The 15,205-nt window shown below is 53.3% G+C and overlaps 1 protein-coding gene across 10 annotated transcripts in view; it reads left to right on the top strand.

Annotated features, from left to right (window-relative positions):
- The window catches only part of CLEC16A (C-type lectin domain containing 16A), a 201,831-nt gene that overhangs the window by 49,854 nt on the left and 136,772 nt on the right, over positions 1 to 15,205 (top strand). For 9 of the 10 annotated variants that reach the window (XM_042921640.1, XM_042921637.1, XM_042921642.1 and 6 more), the window contains exons 10-11: positions 1,394 to 1,625; positions 14,665 to 14,794. In XM_042921640.1, coding sequence (XP_042777574.1) covers positions 1,394 to 1,625; positions 14,665 to 14,794 — 362 coding nt within the window. The remainder of the gene's footprint in view (positions 1 to 1,393; positions 1,626 to 14,664; positions 14,795 to 15,205) is intronic. The other variant, XM_042921638.1, reaches the window with a different exon arrangement.

Here is a 15,205-nt window from a genome sequence, read left to right as displayed (position 1 = left end):
GCAGGGGAGGTCAGAGGGAGAGGGAGACACCGAATCCGAGGCAGGCTCCAGGCTCCAAGCCGTTGGCACAGAGCCCGACGCGGCGCTCGAACTCACAGACCGGGAGATCATGATCTGAGCCACCCAGGCACCCCCATCCATGCGAATTTTTGCTTGGACCTTCCAAGTGGGTGGTATTTTGCTCTGCATTGAGTCTCAGGTCTCTGTTTCAGAAAGCTTTGATTGTGTATGCCATGTTCCAAGATTCAGTGGGAGTAGGTGGTGATCAGAGGAAGCAGGCATTGTATCTTGGGACCCTGTTTCCCTGGGTTCGAGTCCTTCAGCGGGAGATGGGGGGGGGGTGTCTAGAGCTGCGTTTGATCATACAGCATCCTAAGTGAGCTCTGATGGATGCCATCTGTCAAGGGGCGCATGCTCGGAGTGCTGCCACCTCTGGGCTCTTGGCCGTTGGCATCTGTAATGTGCTCTCTGGGTTTCCTGGACAGGAGGATCATGTCTCAATTTACCTGTCATTTTTGTGGATGAATAATCCAAAGTGAGTACATAAAAATGAATGTTTAGATTTAGATGCTAATTCGGCTTTCTATTAGGTTCTGCCTTGAGTGTTATTGAAATTAATCTGTGTTCCTTGAGCACATCCCGCTTAGTATTGGCAAGGTACGGTGGGCCTCAGAGTACAGTTGATGGTTGTTTGGGGTACATTCAGAAGATGGATAAACCACATCAAGATAATGGAAACGTTCTCCTTAAAACCTTTTCCCTTTTTAAAGACAAAATGACGTCTGGACGTCGTGCATACCCCAAAAAGAGAAAAGCGCTGCATTCAGAATCCTGCCCCAAACCGATCAGTTTTCTTTTGTCTTGGTTCCTTTCTAGACGTGGTCCATTTGCATGTAACTACTTTCTGAGGGGTACTGAGTATGCAACAGAGTTTGAGCTCCTGGCAAGGCACCCTTCTTTCGGGAGGAGCTTGGGCTGTGGGGATTGGGCAAGCTTCGATTCGAAATCTGACTCTTGACTCAGGAGCTGTATGACAGTGGGCAAGTTACTTAGCCCTTCAGAGCCTCTCTTTTTCTCATCTGTAAAATGGGAGGGGCGTCCCTGTATCTCATGTGTGTTTCTCAGACAGATGAGTGACCTTTGAGAAGCACAGAGCCAGTGTTGGTAATGTATAGGGTTTCTGACTTAGGACGGTGGGTAGGTAGTAAATGGTAGCTGATGCTATCGTTTTGATTATTTAACAATGATGGCGTTAATAATAGGTGTAACGACAAAGTAGGAGGCAGCATTTTTTGTTTCGGAACCGCATTTCTTGGGGCAGCAGCTCTCGGGCAGCTGGACCATAGCATCCGGCGAGATTCCAAGGTTCACATCCGTCTCTTGATTTCCCTAGGCCAAGCCCAGCATTCGGTGCTTCATTAAACCCACCGAGACGCTAGAGCGGTCCCTTGAGATGAATAAGCACAAGGGCAAGAGGCGGGTGCAAAAGAGACCCAACTACAAAAACGTTGGGGAGGAAGAAGATGAGGAGAAGGGGCCCGCCGAGGACGCCCAGGAAGACGCTGAGAAGGCTAAAGGTACTGAGGGTGGTTCAAAAGGCACCAAGACGAGTGGGGACAGTGAAGGTGAGTGCCCCCCTGAACGCCACCCTGCGCCCGCGCTGCGAGCCAGGCAGCCGTCTGTGTCTGGTCCTCGTCGTGTGTCCGTTCCCCACGCCGGTGTACCTCATTCTACGGGCCCAGCCATTCACAGGCAGCTGCGGGCAGGTCCGCCGCGAGGCCTGCCCTCATGGGACGGGGGACCTGGGGCAAGGTTCTTATTCGCACCCGGGCCCGCTCCCCGGTGGGTAAACACAGGGGAGCAGACCGTATTTACTTGGCTATGACGGCGGGGACATGGTGAGCACGTGTGCTGCGCCCAGAATGGCGCCCGGCCTGCATCCTACGTGTTTGCTGCAGCGGCTGCTATTTCTGCTACGAGTGCCATCCTGTTTTTTGGGGTTCTTCTTGCTCCCCATAAACCGCAGTGAGGATTTTTGACACAAGTCATTCTTCCCAGCGCACTGCAGGAAGCAGGCCGCGTTTCGTGAAATTATATCCATTTGATGAGATCACGTTGTTTTGGAACCAAATGATCCAGTATCATCCCCTAGAGTCTCACATTGAGATTTGTTCAAAGTCCTGTGTAGGGTGAGGTACACTTGTGTGTGGTGCACATGTGTTCAGTAAGCAGAATCATTCCTCCCTCTTTTGGCCTGTGCTGGGGATGATTCCGGTTTGATTTCCACCTTCCTCTCATTCAAATGCTAACACCTTCTCAGTCTGGAGAGCACCGTCTGCTCTGGAACTGAGCAAGCTTCAGCTGTGGAGTCTCTTGTGTCATGGGCCGGGTGCACAGCCACGCAGATGGGGTCTCTGGCCACGGCCGTGGGCGCTCAGGGTGGGGTTGGGGGTGGGGTAGATGTGGGGTGGGGGCTCGGCTCTGGACGTGAGCTCCCACCACGCTCCTGGGACAGACACAGGCCATCGCCAGCGCCCACCGTGGGCCGTCCTCCTGGGTCCTGGGCTGGTGGTGGCTGCTCCCAAGCCAACTGTCCTTGGCCCATCAGCCTGGACTGTGTGATTCCCTAGTCAAGGTCATCTGAAGCTGGAAAACGGAGCAGAGCAGCTCAGTAAATCACCGACTGGGAACTCATTTGTTTTGGGGAGTTTGCTGCGTTTATGGAGCCAAAACCCACCCCCGTCCCCACCCTGCAGGCCCCATTCTGATTTTCTTGGCAGTTCTCAGTGAATGCCACGATCACATTCCGATAAGTATAAGCAAAGCGTCTCTCCAGTGCCACCCTGCTCTCTCTTTAAGGCTGAGATCCCAGCATGCTTTTATTTCTGTGTAAAGTATACAGTAAGCATTTTGGCATCAGAATTCACTTTTGGCTCACAAACAGTATCACTTTGGTGGGGAGGTGAGGGGCAAACGCAAGGTAAGCAAGCCGTCCTAGTTTGCTTATTGGGATCTTTTTTTTTTTTTTTTTTTTAAACTCTGGAGAAAACTGCTTCAACGCTGGGGTTTAGCTGTCCTGTGGCCACAGTGGGGAAAGGGAGGAGGATTTCACCCCATTTTCCCATTTTGCACTCTGTGTTCCTGTCGATTTTGTTTTGGAAGGATGCTACCTCTTTCATTCCAGTCCTTTTAAGGGCTGCTCTCTAACCAGGCCTGGCCGTGACTAACCCTGGTGTGGACAGGGCAGGCTTGGCGGTGAGCACAGTCAAGTGAGTCAGCGGACGGCCCGGTCCCGGCGTGCGGAGCTCCAGCGGCTCGGCAAGGCTACCGTTCCAGCTCACCGCTGGGCTCGGGGTCACGACTCCCCAGATGCCGAGCCGGCCTGCCCTGTGTGGGGGGCCAGCGGAGAAATGTTCACAGGTCTCCAGAAGCCCGTTTTCTGCGTGGTTACTCGGCCGGGTTGTACCAGACGGGGCCCAGGAATTTTCCCAGAGGCTTTACTTGGACACTTGATGGTGACATTAGAGTTTGGTCGACCATGGCTCCCAGCAGCCCTCTTGGCATTTTGGTGCCCTCCTCCATTTTCCCGGATATACATTAGTCATTCCAAAACATTACGGACCTGTCATCTTCCCCCACAGCTCACCGTAAATAAACACGAGTCTCTCGGGCCCGTCCAGCAGAGGCACCTAACTGGGCTGCGGCAGCTGTCACGTGAATGGTGTACCCGATCTCTTAGTTATTCTCAGGTTTAAGGTGCAGCTGGGGGCGTTCTCTCCTCAGACTGTGTTTGGGTGAAACCATTCGTGACCTGGAAGGGTGTTAGGCATGGCGTTGATGCGGCGGGGGGGGGGGGGGAGGGGGTGCTAGGAGATGGGGTACTGGCCTTGCAGTCATGTCTCAGTTTCCTGGGAACCTTGAGTGGTCTCCCAACTCAAACCGTGCCTCAGTTTCCCCATCTGGAAATTGAGTATAAAAAATGTAATTCGTGGGGTGCTTTTTTTTTTCTTTTTTAAATGAGTATATGTTAGGAGTCTTGTGGTTGTAAGAGTTGGAGGAAATTCAACTCGGACTGGCTTCAACAAAAGGGTGATTATTGTTCCCAGAACTGGAAGGCTTGGGCGGGGCTGGCCTCAGGTGCAGAGATGACCACGGGCAGTGCCAGGCTTGCATCCTGCCAGCTCACCACCAAGCAGAGAAGGAGCTGAAGGCTAGGGGCCAATGCTTGGTGACACCAAGGGGCCTGGCTGGCCCACTGCCGTAGAGGGGCGGTCTTTGCCGATTGGCCAGGCTTGGGTCATGTGTTGACCCCACAGTGACACCCTCGGTGAGAAATAGGGTGTGTTTGTCAGAAGAAGGGGTCATGCGCGCTGGGCCCGCGGAAGCAGCAGATGCTCCACTAGAAAGCCACAGGGCTCCCGTGTGCCCCTCATCCCCCTCCTGGCTGTCTTCTCCCTCACTGTTTGGGGTGGATCTGTGGCTAATTTCTCCTCCGAATTATTTTTTCTCTAGCAAGCTTCTTGCCTTGCCCCTGGATCTAGGGGTTCGTGGACCGCCCGGTTGTAACGAGCAGGCAGGGGTGACTTTGAAAAAGGAGATGGTGGTACCAGCTCCCCCTGCACAGCCTGCCACCCCCACGTTAGTGGGGGGTCTTCAAAAGGCAGCATCAGGCACAGGCAGACAAAGGTTTATGGTCGCGAGTCGGTCGCAGTTCTGCCTTGACCTGATTTAAATGTGGCATTAACGTGCTCTTTTTCTACAAACGCAACCAGAATTCACACGTCCTCCACATTTAAGCCCAGACGAGGAAGTAGGGTGAAATGAATGTGGACCCTCCACTCAGCCTCAGGTCCCAAATGACGGGTGACTCATTCTGAAACCAGAAAATCACAGGGCCCCTCAATCTGCAGCAATTGCACACTGAAAGGAAAAAGACAGGTGCCCTAGTCCCTGTAGTCAAAGAAGCGTTCACTCGATGCTCGCTGTGTCCCAGATGTCTCATCAGTCTGAAAGGATAGTCCTCTCTTTCTGGAGTCACTTGCAACAGTAGCTTAGTAAACAGACCCCAGGCACGAAAATGAATTGTTTGAACTTCTCGTTTGAAAAATAGGGTTTAGCTTTTGTTTTTTTGGCCTGTGGAAAAAGTAGGCACCAACCGCGTGGACTGACCTTCAAAACCTACTCTTTTCTTAAATCGCAGCAAGGGCTTGGAATGAAGGGGACAACACTGACTTTGAACTTGCCAGGTCAGCTGGGAGTTGAGGGGTGCCTGGAAGTTTGGAACCCCGGCTTTGCTTTTTTGGTTTTTTTTAATTAAAAAAAATTTTTTTTAATGTTCATTTATTTTTGGGAGAGACTTAGAACGAGAGCAGGGGAGGGGCAGAGAGAGAGGGAGACAGAGAATCTGAAGCAGGATCCAGGCTCTGAAGTGACAGCACAGAGCCCGACGCGGGGCTCGAACCCATGAACCGTGAGATCATAACCTGAACTGAAGTCAAAATGCTCCACTGACTGAGCCACCCAGGTGCCCCCCCAGCTTTGTGTTTTGTTTTGTTTTGTTTTGTTGTTTTTGAAGCCTCCGTTGAAATAGAGCCCTGGCCTCATTTCTGGCTCCTCTTGGAAAGCCGGAGCCAACCCCAGGGCTGGCAGAGTTTCCTGATTGGGATGAGCCATGGATTAGCCATTGGGAGGTTGCGGTCTGAACCCCCCGACCCTTGATGGACTGCTCCTGAGCAGCTCTGTGACCCTGGGCAAATCGTCGCTTCTCCACCAGTGGCAGGACATCAGGATGCCCGGCTCTCGGGTTGTCAGAAACACGAGCATCGGTGTCTGAGCCCTTCAGCATGTGTCACACGGGCACTGAAAAGAAAGCCTGGCCAAGGTGGAGAGCGGAGCGAGGGGCTGGGCTGGGGGGCACTTTGTGCTTGGGTACCCCCGCCCCCGGCTGCAGGTTTCTGTGCAGCCAGCCCGGTTCTCTGTTAATTTGTATAACGAATCAGTGGGATGAGTGAGCATGTGTGTGTGGTGGGGGGACAGTGGGAAGGGAGGGAGGAGAGGATTAGGCGGCCAGCCCCACGATTGTAGAGGTGTGGGAGTGCCAAGTTTCCAGATAGGCTTCACTAGTACGAGGAACTTCCCAGGGGGGAAGAGACACCTTCTGAATTCACCCTCATGCTGCTCAGTAAGACAAAGGAAGAGGCACCCAAATACTCAGCCCTTGGACACCCTGTTGTTGTGGCCGGGTGCCGTTTGCCTCTCGAAATTCTGCTCCAAGGCCAGCCAATGGCACGTGGCCCTTCCCCTACTTCCTAGGTAACCAGCGAGGGCATCTTCCTCCTCCTTCCCCGAATGGTCTTGTTAGGGCCTTCTTCTCCCCTTCCCCCTTTCTACCGTCTGTCCTCGTTTTGATTCCTGGAATGTAGAACACAGAGGGCAACTCAGAGGATCCTTGAATTTGTGAAGTCAAAGACTGTTGGGAGGTCATGCCTGCCATTTCCCTGAAAAGCACTTCATTTACCAAATATTAATCAGATTAGAATGTACATCATCCCAGGCAAGTTGATGGATTATTGCTGTTATTTAAGAAAATCAGAGTGTCAGAGCATTGGGGAAGCCCACAGATCTGGCCAGAGTTGTCGTCTGGAGGGGGCGAGGTTGACGTCCGTGGTTGTGGAGAGTCCTCCGGCCTCTCCTCTGCACGCACACTGCCGTACGACCAAAACTGCCATCCAAAACCGCCTCCAGAATTCTTTCCCTCCTCCTGAACTGAAACTCTGTCCCCTTTAAGCATTACCTCCACATCCTCCCTCTCTCCGGCAGCTATCGCGTTCCTCTTCCTGTCTCTGTGAATCCGACCACTCCAGGTAGTTCACGTCAGTGGGATCACAACGGCGTTTGCCCTTTTGCGACAGCCTTATTTCACTTAGCGTCACGTCCTCAGGGTTCATCCATGTTGTCACATGTATCGGGATTTCCTTTTTCAGGCCGAGCAATATTCCATTTTTTTTTGGCACACTGCATTTTGCTCATCCAGTTGCTTCCCCACTTTTGGCCATCGTGAATAGTGCAGTGTCCACGAGTGTGCAAATCCTCTTCTGCTTTGGGGGCTTTTGGGGAAGTGACAGAGGCCGAGGAGGGCTGGGGCAAAGGAGCTGGAGATTCGGGTTCCCACGCCCAGCTGCTCAGCCTCACAGGGACGTTCCTCGACTCCCAGAGGCTCAAGACTCCAGTTGTGTAAAGGGGTCGCACCGCCCCCCAGGCTGGGACGCTGGAGCCTTCAAGATTATGGGCCACGGTGCCCGGTGCCGGAACTGTAGCCACACGGGTGCTCCTTGCCAGCTCGTGGCCGGTGGGCAGTGCTGGGAGAGGAGCTCACGGCCGTGGGGGCAGAGGCCCACCTCCTCAATCCCTCTGTATATCAGTTTGCCCTTCTGTAAAATGCAGAGATCGGGCCAGATCAGCCTTGCCCCAGCTGCGGGGTTTGGGGATGGTTCTGGGTGAGTTGGAGCAGTGAGAAGATTCTCGTTGAGATCAGCTGCAGGGGAGCCTGGCGTTCGTGTCCTTCACACGTCCCCTCTCCAGCACGCACAGCAGGCCTTGCTCCTTTCGTGTGTGTGTTTTCCCAACTGCTTTCTGTTGACACTGGCGTGAGGCTTATAGTAGTGATGAAAACGTGTTTTCGTTTGAAAACATTTTCAAACTTAGAAAAGTTTGGAAAAAGAAATAGTATAAAGATCACCTGTTTACCTTTTGTCCAGTTTCATCTTTTAACACATTCTAGCCCATTTGCTTTCCTATTTGTTTTCCCTCTCCCTGCCCCTCCGCCCCACACTTTTTTTCTGGATAAGTTGCACCCATCACGTCCCTTCCCTCCTGTCGGTGTCAGCACGCGTTTGCCAAGGATAGCGCGTTCGCTTTGGTGAGCGCCGTGCAGCTGTCCGCCTCCGTGGAGTTTTCTGCTGTCTGCGGTTCAGCTTGTCCGTTGACCTAATAACATCCTCCAGAGCATCTTTCCCCCACCAGTAGAACATCTAGTCTAGGGTCGGGTAGTGCCTTTTATTGTCGTGCCTCCCTGGCCTTCGTCAGGCTGGAGCGTTTTCCCACAGCCTTCTCTTTTACGACATTGACCTCTCTGAAGAACGCAGGACCTCTCCCTCCTTTGCTTTACTAAAACGTTCCTCATTCTGTCTTTGATGTTTTCTTTGTGATAAGATGAAGGTTATGCATTCCGGGCATAGGTGGTGGCATGTCCTTCCCCGTGTGTCCCATCTCCAGGCACATGATGTCCTTTTGACCCTCCCGGGTGACGTGAATATCGGTCACCTGGCTAAGGTATCTCCCGGTCTCTCCACCGTATAATTGCTTTCCCTCTTCTTGACGACTAATTAGCAACCCGTGGGGAGCTACTTAGAGATAATGCAGATTAATCTTGTGCCTCATTAAAGTGCCCCCCTGGGATTTGTTCCTCATTGATGATACCTGCCTGAGCCACCCTTTACCCGCATGGTGACAAAATGTTGATTTTCCAACGTCAGCACTCTCTCCACGTTTAAAGATCAGCCCTCAGCATTCCGCTGTAAGGGAAAACCCCTCTTCTACCCGTTTCTTTATTTATCTCTTCTTGGCACAGGCCATGGATTCCAGTTTTTAGTGGTTTGTGTTTCGTTACTGATTTAATTAATTTGATGCTCAAATTGTCCCAGATTTGGCCGTTGGGAACCCTTCTGACCTGGCTGCTGTGTCCTTGTGATACAGTCCCCTCGTTTCTTTTGAGCAGCCTTTATGCCTTCTGGCGTGACAATTTAACCAGGTTCATCTTCTACCTACGCTGCCCATACCCAGGATGAACCCTTTCTCTGCAAAGCCCTGGTTCCTCTCCGTGGGCAGTGGTGTTAGAGACCAAAATCTGGGTCCCAGATGTGCTGATGGCTCCCATGGTGCTTTGCTTTTTGGCTCTTTCAGTGGACAGAGCTAGAAAATAGACGCGTGTATAAACACAAAATACACATTTCCTCACGCATGCATATGCATACGTACAAACGCGTATGCATGTGCATATTTTAGAAATCGTGGATTCATACCAACACCTCTAATATTCATACCGATGCAGCTCAGTACCCAGAAGGCTCTTTCTTACCTTCTCCCGTTCCAGATCTGTGTGTCACTTCTTCATCTGGAGCCTTGCCTCCCAACAGCATCAACACGTTTGTTTGCTCAGTCCTAGAATACGTCTAAAAAAGTTTCAGTTTGTTTATTGTGTAATAAACAAGAGTTCAGGATGGTTTGCAACTCCCCCTCCCTCCTCAAATGCTTCACACATCTCCCAACTGAGGGCATAGAGTCATGTATCCTGTTTATAGCTATTCACATTAATCTGCCTCTCCTTTTTTCTTTCCCCTCCATCAGGGTAGATATGGTATGTATTTGAAAAAAATTGGGGGTCCTATTTTTTTTTTAATCTTCTCAGTTTAGGGTTCTTCCTTCCCATTTCTTACTTATTTAATTTCTATTGAAAAAATATATGGACTGTGAACAAAAGTGTGCAAAAAGGTTTGTTCAGGAAGGGTGCCTTCCATATTCTTTCCACCCATTCCCCTACCTCTGGTAGATAACCACCTTGGATTATTTTCTGGGATATCCTTCCCGTATTTCATTTTGTAAGAAGAAGCCGATTCATATATGTTTTCTTGCTCTCCCTTCTCTCTTACACGCAGGGTAGCATGCTGTATATGCTTGCTCTTCTCTCCCGTATCAGTACAGCGGTTTTCCTCATTCCGGTTTGCAGCTGCCTTGTGTGTGTGTGTGTGGACAAGTTTATTCAACTGATCTTTATGCTTGGACATTTAGGTAGTTTCCAATATTTTGCAACTACAGATAATACTTCAGTGAACCCTCTTGTGCGTGTGCATTTTCATATTGTTAGGGGTGTATCTTCCAGATAAATCCCTGCAAGTGGGGTTGCTCAATCGAAGAGTATTGATAGTGACTGAAAGTTTCCTTTTAAAATGCATTGAAGTCAAAAGAAGAAAAATGAGGTCAAATACAATGATTAGGTAGGTGACAAATGGGACGGGCGACACATAGATATGGCACACATCGTAGAGGCAGGCAAATGACCGAAGTTGGAGCAGAGCTGAGCTGGGTTATTGTCCCGGTCCCTTTACATTCCGGAACAGAAACCTGGATGGGATGGGGGCTCCTGCTATATTATAGCAGGGTCAGGTGGAGCTCCCCGAGAATTCATCATCAGAGCCTGAGTCCTGGCCTCAGCGTCGGTGGAAATCCGTGCATGCATGCCCCCTGATCCGCTCTCCTTGGTGGCAGCAGCAGGGTGCGTGTGCCCTGGGAGGGGAGCGAGGCTGTGCCCAGGCAGGCCTGTGTCTGCGGAGAGATGTGGGCCCCGGAGGGTTCATAGAACCATGCCCGATGATCTGGTCTGGCATAAAAGAGAGGTTCACTTTGGCACTGAATCACCAGGAAAGGAAAGGTCAAATCTTCTTTCTCATCCTCTTTTAAAGATGGCTGTAGAATCCATTAAAAAAAAATTTGTTTTAATGTTTATTTCCTCTTGAGAGAGAGAGAGAGCTACAGAACATGAGTGGGGGAGGGGCAGTGAGGGGGAGACAAAGAATCTGAAGCAGGCTCCAGGCTCTGAGCTGTCAGCATGGGGCTCGAACCCGTGAACCAAGAGATCGTGACCTGAGCCGAAGTCAGACGCTTAACCGACTGAGCCACCCAGGCGCCCCACGTAGATTCCATTTTAGAATGGTGAGAATGTGGAGAGACCGTCTCCCCAAAAACCTATTACCCACCCCTCTTTCGCCCACTTGGCATTTTGCATGCAGTTGCAGGGAGTTGACAGACCCTGGGTAAGAATCACAGCTCTTGGGGGTTGTCTGGATAAGATGGTTAAAAAGAAGCAGTGGAGGAGCAGGGACCTGTGTTGGCGTTGGAAGGACTGTGGTACATTCGTCAAGAGAGTTAACCTCAGCCGAGCGGCTCGCTCCACAGCTGTGCTGGCTGCAGGAGGGTCAGGAGGCTGGGGACAGCTGTGGGAGCCAGGGTGACAGAACCATCGTTGCGCGTGGAGCTGAGAGGCCCTCGTGGGCCGGTCCCGCGCGAGGACATGACCCGGGAGCCGAGAGGGCAGCAGTCCTGGCTTCTGCCGCTGCCTTTCTAGCTGTGTTAATTGTCACTGTGCTTCTGGGTTCCGTTTCCTCATGTTCAGTACCCGGGACCAAACCAGTGGTTTTCAGCAGTTCTGTGTGAAGCTCCACAGAGTTCCAGAAGGGAGCTTCAGGGGCAGGAGGGAACCCATAGTCAGAGACGTCTGGGAGCCCACCCACCCTTTACCTGGAGCGACTCTGGTCCCATCTGCTCATCGTGGTGCTGTGCCATGGGGAATTGTCATTCAAAATTATTGTGCAACTCCTTAACTAAATTTGGTGAGCACGAGACAGGCTTATCTTTCGCTGCTCCTCTGCTCCAGAGTTCCCAGCATCCAGGGAGATGAAACAACCCAGAAGGAATTACCACGTCAGAGCAGCGTATTCTCTAGAGTGAGGGGCTAGGGCTCGGCCCCGTAACCTCGGGGAGTCCTCGGAGCTGAGTTCCGCCTTGTCAGCCGGGCTGGGAGGCACGGGAGCTTGCAGCGAGCGGTACGGGAGGCGTGTCACGGGTCCCAGGGTCGAAGCCAGAGGCTGGCACCACAGCCAGCCTGCTAGTATTTAGATGTTTTCGCTGGCATGCTCTATCAGGAACACAGAACAGTCAAGTAGATCTGCGATTTCAGCACGCGTCTTCCAAACACAGATCCGTTTGTTGTAAGTCGCACGTATTTGTATTGCCGTGTTAACGTTATAAACAACATAAACGGGACAGGTTTTTTAAAGGTGAGAATAATTAAAAATATAAGGTGTCTGCCCCACAGCAGGGAGGTGGGGCTCATTGGGAGGCCACTGAAGGAGGTTGGTGGGGGGGAAGGCGCAGACGCAGGAGGGCGCGGTGGTTCTCAGCCCCCAGTCTGTGCCGCCGCCTGCTCTTGGCGGCGGCCCTGGCTGCTCGGACTCCTGCTGACTCGATAGCTCCCTGTGAATCGACTCCCTTTCTTCCCCTTACATTTCGCCCCCTCAAGTGGCGATAGCCGCGGTTGAAGAACAGGTTCTCTGTGTGGTTAGAATTTTCTTCCCGTGCGCGTGAAAATAAATACAGAACTACGCAAACAAACTGTCCGGACACCACTTGAAAATCGTGGGTCGGCCCCTGCGTCTGTGGTGGGGGCGGCCCCGTGGGAGGCTCCGGTCTGCAGTGTCTGACTCCGGGCCACACTGAGAAGGAGGGGCTAGCGGTCGGGGCCCATGTGGACCGGTGGGGGATGCCCTCGTCCACTCCCGAGGACCGTGGCAGGTGCAGCCGTGCCCGAGGGGGTCCCAGAGGGTGGTGGGCACGGGATGTCTCCCATGAGAACACGGTGCAGGCTCAGGGCAGACTGGGTGCGGCTCTGGGTCACCTGCTCCACGTTGTGGCGGCCGTGCATGCGTCGCTTCCGGCCCTGTGTGCAGCCAGAGCCTCGTCCCCCTGTCCGTCCCATCACTGAGCGCTTGCCCTCTGGTCGCAGGCCCTGGGCCCGACCCCAGAGGCCCAGCGGAGAGCAAGACAGACAAGGCAGCTGTTCTTACGAAGCCCCCATTCGAGTGGGGGAAGGCAGACGGGAAGTAAGCAAACGGATACACAGAACATAGAAAATCCCGGCAGTTACAAATGCCAAGAAGTAAAATTGAGACGGGGCAGAGGGGACACATTCATGCAGAAGAATTCCACGTAATTGATGGATGCTACCGCCTGCTCCAGGAGCTGGAACGTGGTAACTCCCCCTCCTCGGCTGTGGGCTGCGCTTAATGACTCATTTGCACCGAGTGTTGAGTGGAAGGAGGAGGGCAGGTAACTCTCCGGTGGGGAAGTGTGACCAGCGTCAGCTCCGTCAGGTGGTGTAGATGTCACATAAGCGGACACGGCGTTGTGTTGGGAGCCCGTACCCTCGCTGCAGCGGGGTGAGAAGGGCACGTCTCCTGCGTGGGCTTCCTCCCGGAACCTGCAGGCCTAGTCTAGTGATGAGAAAACACCAGACCCAGGTTGGGGGACGTTCCGCAAAATAACCTGACCAGTTCTGTCTCCTCAAAGCTGTCAGGTCACCAGAGGCAAGGAAGTCAAACACTTGGTCACAGCCAGGAGGAGCCCAAGGGGACGTGGTGACTGGATACAACCTGGTACCCTAGATGGGATCCTGGCACAGGAAGTGGACAGGAGGGAAGAACTAAGGAAGTATGAATGAAATACGGATTTTAGATAATAATAAAGAGGTAAAGGAAAAACAGGTGTAGAGGGTGTCGGAGAAGACCTCTCTGAGGTTGGTGGCATTGGAGCTGGGCCTCGAAGGATGTGATCGGGTCAGGCCAGGGTAGGGAAGACCGGGGGTGAAAGCGTCCCGGGCAGAGGAAGCAGCCGTGTAACAATCCTGGGCAGAAACAAGCTTGGGCCCCTCAAGAGCGTGGAAGAAGCTGTCAGCACAGCTGGAGAGGCGTGAGGCAGAGGAGGCCAGGCAGTGAGGTCAGAGGTGGACAGGGGCCAGGCCGTGTGAGGCCTCGACGCCGTGGAAGGCGTTTGGATATCATCCCGAGTGTGATGGGAAGGCGGCGGACAGTTCTGAACAGAAGGGCGACATGAGCTAATTTCCACTTGAAATAACTTGAGTCTGTGTGGAGAACAAACTGGGGGTGAAGGGAGGCGGCGGCCGGGTGGGAGGCCCTTGTGCCGGTCCAGGGAAAGACCATGGCTGGCAAGGGCCGCCAGAGTCCTGGGCGCGCTCCCGCCCCTCAAGAAACAAGTGCAGGTTCACACATCAGTGTCCTTTCCCTCCTCCGTCTCCTGAAGATGGGGGTTGACCTGAACTCTGGGTTCCAAGAACTAGCTGTCTGAAGGTCCACACCTCATGTCAAAGACCCCCATGACACGGACACCTTACGGCCCACAGCTAACCATCTCCAATTCAAGATGTTTTCCTCTCCTGGTTCATATCTCTTTCAGAAAATAAACCATGGATGCCGTGCTTCAGTCGTTGCTTCAAGTTGCCCTTATTTAATTGGGAAAAATACAGTGAGGTTTCTAACCTCTCCCTGCCTTCTGGAAGTTGTCGGGGGGAAAAGGAAAACAAAAGCTTCAGGCGTGTCAAAGCCTTTTGTACGGTGTAAACGGTTTCAGAATATTCTCAGTGAATCGGGTTATGATTTATTAACCACGTATCATTTTTCTTGTGCTGCCTCCACTCCTTTGGGAAGGAAGTGTGGTATCAGTGGAGCAGAATAAGTATCTTAAAAAACACCTTGACATTGAATAAGCTACTGCAATTTGTGCTTTTTGCGGGGGGGGGGGGGGGCGTCAAAGTCAGGGTCACGCTTCTTGGCATTGCCGGGATGAGACGGGAGAGGGGTTCTGGCCTCTGTCTTATTTGTCCCCGGCCTGTTGCCGATGTTCCCGTCACTGCCGGCGAGCCCTTGCTGGACGTGTTAGGAGCCGTCCCCTCAGGCTTTGTCTGTGGCCCGGCTGTGTCTGTAAATCCAGGTCCGTGAAGCTGTCTGGGCTCATCCCGGTCTCTGTGTTTGCTCCTAGAGATAGAGATGGTGATCATGGAGCGCAGCAAGCTCCCGGAGCTGGCGGCCAGCACGTCCGTGCAGGAACAGAACACCACGGACGAGGAGAAGAGCGCCGCCACGGGCTTGGAGAGCGTGCAGTGGAGCAGGTGCTGCCCGTCGTCCCCCGCTCGGGCTGGTGCCGCGGGTGGGGCGCCTGCCAGTCAGGGTGGGGGGTGCTGCTCCGTCACTGGGGCGAGGACGTAGGCTGAGCGATGAGGGGGGCTGCCTGGGCCGGGGTGACCCCCAGAGGTGACCGGGGGCCTCTTCCCGCCACCCGTGTGGTGCCTTCTCCTCCGCAAAGTCGTCCTGCTTCCTCCCTGCTCCTCCAGCCCCTCGGCCACCACAGGCACAGCCCCTCTCGAGAGGCGCAGGAACGAAGCTGCCACTCAGCCCTGTAGCGCTCACCCCTTGGAAAGGGGAAGACTGAGACATGGCGCCCCCCCCCCCCCCCCCAAGCGCTTTGGGGCTGTGCCCTGTCCTAAAGGGTGTGGGCCACCCGGTGGCCGTGCCCTGCCGCT

The sequence above is a fragment of the Panthera leo genome, chromosome E3 (assembly GCF_018350215.1).
Source record: "Panthera leo isolate Ple1 chromosome E3, P.leo_Ple1_pat1.1, whole genome shotgun sequence".
Lineage (NCBI taxonomy): Eukaryota > Metazoa > Chordata > Mammalia > Carnivora > Felidae > Panthera > Panthera leo.
The sequence above is the reverse complement of the archived record's forward strand: the minus strand, read 5'-3'. Positions and strand labels throughout refer to the sequence as shown.